Raw genomic sequence first — 5,191 nt, forward strand, 5'->3', positions numbered from 1 at the left:
TACTCTCGAATAATCGCTCTTAACTGCAGACAAGGACGGAAGCAGAGTTTAGTATGAGCAAGGGGCCAAGGGCCAATAATTAAATTGTGTTGCTAGAGGCTTTATAATTTTCTTTTTTTGCCTTCAATTTTTTTTTTTTTTTTTCCTTATGAGTTGGGGGGTGGCCATGGCCTAAACCGGCCACCCCCTTCCTCCGTCACTGATTGCATAGTTTTGATACATTCATGGCCATCACGACTTTAAAACACATTATTTCAAGAATGGTGCGAATATACATATAAGCACATCTTCATCTCAGGCGATATGAGACACCACAATAATCAACAGAAAACTCATCCAAGTGGGTCTTCAAGAACATTGGATTTAGATTCACAAAATTTGATCCATCTGTAGAAAATGGCACACTAGTATTGTTATCTCAGGTGGGTTGGTAGTCAAGGTCAATTTTTTCCTGTTAGTCTGCACTGGAGTAATTTTATAATTAAGCTTACCTTCTGGAAACTTATCTCCTATTATTTCAGATAAAATATTGGCAGCTTGCACCATGACTTTCCGTATTGGAGAACCAGAATTGCTATATTTTCAGCACCAACTGAAGAGGATATGCACCTGAGGCAATGTTCATTATCCTTAATTAACATAGTTTGTGGTGTAAGAAATTTTTCAATAAAGTGTGGTCCATATGCCACCACATGATATTTATTGTGGTTTAAATTAAACTCAAATGGGTTTAAGTAATTTATTTGAAATAAGAAATTATTTGTAGAATTGAAATCAGAATTTATTTTAATTTTGATTCTTGATGTGAGGAATAAATGAGATAAATACTGATTGAGAGTCGTTGACCTACTTTATAAATAAAGAGTCTGTGTATTCCATCAATATTGGCCTGACGGCACAACTAGGCATAAGTTAAAAGATACCTCTCTCTCCTCAAATTTATTTCAAGTTTATGTTGATGAGGTTTTTTTGATTCGCTTGACCAAACTGGATGTAATTTTGAATTTTTATTTTTTTTTATTTTTTATGGATATTTTAGCATAATATGTTATCAGAGCCATCATCATTGTATTTTGTTGAACATTAATTGCTCTTTGGTTTCGTTCGGTATAACTTTCGTGTCTCTTTGATTAAGGGTGCGCTTGATATTGCAATTTCATAGGCAAAAAAAAATACAATTTTAAACTAAATCATAAAAGATGAATTGTTTGGGACTGCGTTTTTTTAAAAAAAAAAATTTGCAATTTAAAAAAGCAGAAAACTTGCGTTTTCAAATCTTAGGTAAGGATATGCTTTTTTGAAAATGTACAATTTTAGAGGCAAAACTGCGGTTTTAAATGTCAACCATCGATTTTGTCAAACGCTTAACTGTTTTTTTTTAAAATCACATTTTTCAAATCCCACATTTAAACTTATTATTTTAAAATCACACTTTTTGAAATGAGTAATACTAGGTACCATCTTTTTATCCTCTTAAAATCCTCCTAAAGCTGATGTAGCTTTCAAAATCACCATTGGATCAAAATTCAAGTATGATTCATCTAAACTTTAATTATGATTTTAAAAGCCACATCAAATTTAGGAGGATAAAAAGATGGTACCTAGTATTACTCTTTTGAAATTACAAACCAACTAGTTTTGGTTTAGTAAGTGCTATGTCTTGAGACACGATAAGGGTGCTATTATTTGGGTACTTTAAGAATGTTAAAGAATTAATTAAATTATTAATTTTTTTTACAATTTTTTATTTTGTTATCAATTTAATCTCCACTTAAACTTTGTTAACAAATTAAAGAGTAATTATCCCAAAGTCCAAGTTGGGCTGCACATATTTATCCCCAAAAGGCTGCATCTTGAAATTTGCTGATCAGGTCCTATGTGGACCTAACCTTGAATCAGTTTAAGAGATTTTAGTCCATCAGCCTTGCTGAAATAATAAGTTTTTTTTTTGGTTTCATATTGACTCATTTATTGATATAGTTGAAAGGTAACTCCTAACAAAGAAAATGGGTGCTAATTCTGTGTGAAAATCCCTTCATTACCACAAAGGTCAACCCTTCTCCTTCTATATAATTTTGTTTTTTTCCCTGCACGTTCTCTCTCTCTCTCTCTCTCTCTCTCTCTCTCTCTCAACCTTTGGTTTCTGTTGCAACTGCTGATTAACTTCCCCAACCCATCTGGCCCACAATGAGATTCTGCAACATGGGTTTCCTTTTTTCCCATCTTTAATCATCTTTCTCTGCTATAAAATCCTTCTTCACAAGAGGCTGCTCAACCCCTGGCAAGACAAATCTAGTGCCTCTTTTTTTGTTTATTTTCTTTGTTAGATTGATATGGAGAACTCTTTGAGTTCATGTGTGAACAAAGCTGTTGCTTCTAAAGGAACCGCAGACTGTTCTGAGGAGAGTGGTTGGACTGCATACTTTGAAGATTTCTCAAGAGACAGAGAACATAGTTTCTCTAATTATAGTTTTGGTACCTCTTCTTTGGTCTCTGATGCTGCTTCTTCTGCTGCATGGAAAAACTCCTCCCAAAACGATCTCAAGACTCCTAAGCGATTAAGTTTCAAGAAAACAAGAACCAAAGTCATTTCTGTTGAGGATTCTTTGGAGGATACTGCCAGCTCTCCTGTTAATAGTCCCAAGGTCAGATGAAACATCTTTGTCACCTTATTTTATATTGTACCTATTTTCTGTATTGACTTTCTTTTTCTTTTCCCATGTTTAAATTTCGTTTCTTTAGCTAATATTTTCTTTTGAAAATCTTTGTGAATAGGTTAGTGATTTTGAACCAGTTGATATGAATCCTGGAAAGGCACATGATCCTATGATTAGTTCTCTGGTATTCTTTCTTTTCCTTTTTTTTTTTTAGTTCTTTTAAAATGGGAAATTTTCTTGGGAATAAGATTGGTTTGGTGTTAGAAGCTAACAATGCTTTATGGGTTCTGATGATTTTGTAGGGAAAGGGAGGTACTTTAGAGCATTATCCAGAACTGCAGGCAGATGAAATGAAATTTAGTGGAAAGAACAATGACTGTGCAGATTTAAGGAAGAGGGGGTTGTGCTTGGTTCCTCTGTCCAAGCTAGTGAACTATTTTGGTTGATTAATCATTATCTAGCTTGGTTCCTCTCTCTCTCTCTCTCTCTCTCTCTCTCAAGTAAAATAACTTCTAGAAACGTACAAAGAAACTTCCTGCATGTCAACTTGTTCTTGATTATAATGGGTACTGCTGATCATCTATCTCTCTCTCTCTCTCTCTCTCTCTCTCTCTCTCTCTCTATCATCTTTGATTAAACTAAATCTTGTCAGATCTTCCATGTTGTATATCCATGGACAAAAAGAAAACTGATCAGACAATGTATCTCAAAGCAGGTGGATATATCGTTTTCATTAGCAGCTAGCAGCTAGCAGCTGGGGGCATTTCGAGGGTAGATAACAATCATAGGCTAGGGAAATGCTATTAGTAAACTGCACCTGCAGGGTCAAATATTGTCTCAACGCAATACTTTCTTATTTTAGCTTGAAGCAGGCCTCAAAAGATTCAGTTATTTGGTCATTGATATTGAAATTTCTATATCTAAAGCATCATGGAGCAACTTATATATCCTCATTCCTCAAGGTTTGTAAGTCTATTTAGAAGGCATTGTTGACTGAAATTCCCTCCAAAGATATCTCCAAACAACCAAAATTGACATAGAAATGGCAGGACAAGCTGTGCTGGCTGACTGAAATGCTGGTTTTTTGTTGAAAATCATCATTCAAAATGATGAATATAAGCTTAATAAGAAGATCAATGAATGACTGTTAAAACCCATGTGTGTTCGTTTTGGTTTTTAAATTAAATTTTACAGATTTAATAATATATGGTACTATTTGAGCCGGCGGCGTTTTACTTTTATGTAAAAAATAAACAAACATGTTAGCTATATTTCTGCATATAAAGCAAAATGGTTGCTAGCTTTCCACATATGCCAGCAGGTAAATCAATAATGCCTCCCCCTCCTTTCCTTGCTTCCCCTTAAATTCTCTTCAATGACTTGACATCTTAGGAAAATGTTGACCCCACCAGAGAAGATACACTAGGTTTATCTCTATATAATATATATGCTAATGGGTGTGTAAATTATTAATCACGGAAAATATATATATTAATATACAAACAGATACATTATTCATGGTGGGTATGAGAATCAGAATTGAATCCAGAAGGATATAAGTTCCTTGTATCTTCACGGCAAATAATACACCAACTATGAAAATATCAATTGTAAAAAGAAAAAGAAAAAAGAAAAGTAGATTGATAGCTTTAAATATGTATATTAATCCAGCTCCAACCTCTTGCAGGCCATTCAATTAAAAAAAATTCAGATAAAAGACCCCTCCATGTGCACAAGCATTTAAAGGCTGGTGAGCACAGAAGAGCACACAGAGTTGTTAAGGACATTCAGTGATAATCCGACCATTAATTCTTCTGGTTGACTCTTTCCCCATCACATTCTTCTAGATCCTCTAATTCTTTCTATATTCAGAATATAAATGTCAATTCGATAGGAAATCAATATCTTTTTTTTTTTTTTTTTTGACAGTGATTACTATTAATCTATGTCTAATTAGAACACAAGTTAAACTTGTCTTGTGTTTTAATCATGCATGGCTCATTGAATGCACCAAGAGCTCATATATAACACAAAAACGAAATTCCTAATTATAATAAGCAAGTTGTTATAATATTAATGAAATAATTCAGTTTTTCTTTTTAAGTTAAATTTTTAAAAAAAAAAATTTTGATTTAATATACCATCAAAGAGGGGAGTATTAATTACATTATTAAATTTATATATTTTATTAATTTAAGTTTTTGAGATAAAATGTGATTTAACACAAATCATATATATACCTTGAATAATATATAGTTATAGCAGCTCCCACCAAGACTATTATTTTGAATAAAAATTTGAAAAATAATTCCTCTTTTATTGCAATCTATTGGAGGGCCTATTTGAGATTGTGTTTGAGGAGCCTAAAAGTGCTTTTAACACTCAAAAAATCCGTTTAAAAAAAAAAGAAAAAAAAGTACTCATTTGATAAAAAAAATTAAAAGCGCTTTTTAAGGGTCCAAAAAGCCTAACAATGGCCAAAACGTACTTTTGACAAAAGTTTAAAAATGAAACTTTTGTCCAAAAGCTCTTTT

General features: G+C 32.8%; 1 protein-coding gene across 1 annotated transcript; it reads left to right on the top strand.

Annotated features, from left to right (window-relative positions):
- Window positions 1-2,136: 2,136 nt before the first annotated feature.
- Window positions 2,137-3,240, top strand: LOC132182921 (vascular-related unknown protein 1). Its single transcript, XM_059596290.2, has 3 exons — window positions 2,137-2,645; window positions 2,776-2,841; window positions 2,960-3,240. The coding sequence occupies exons 1-3, from the start codon at window positions 2,334-2,336 to the stop codon at window positions 3,101-3,103; spliced, it is 522 nt and encodes a 173-aa protein (XP_059452273.2). The 5' UTR covers window positions 2,137-2,333; the 3' UTR covers window positions 3,104-3,240.
- The last annotated feature ends 1,951 nt before the right edge of the window (window positions 3,241-5,191 follow it).

This window comes from Corylus avellana, chromosome 5 (genome assembly GCF_965113065.1).
Source record: "Corylus avellana chromosome 5, dhCorAvel1.hap1.2, whole genome shotgun sequence".
Classification (NCBI taxonomy): Eukaryota; Viridiplantae; Streptophyta; class Magnoliopsida; order Fagales; family Betulaceae; genus Corylus; species Corylus avellana.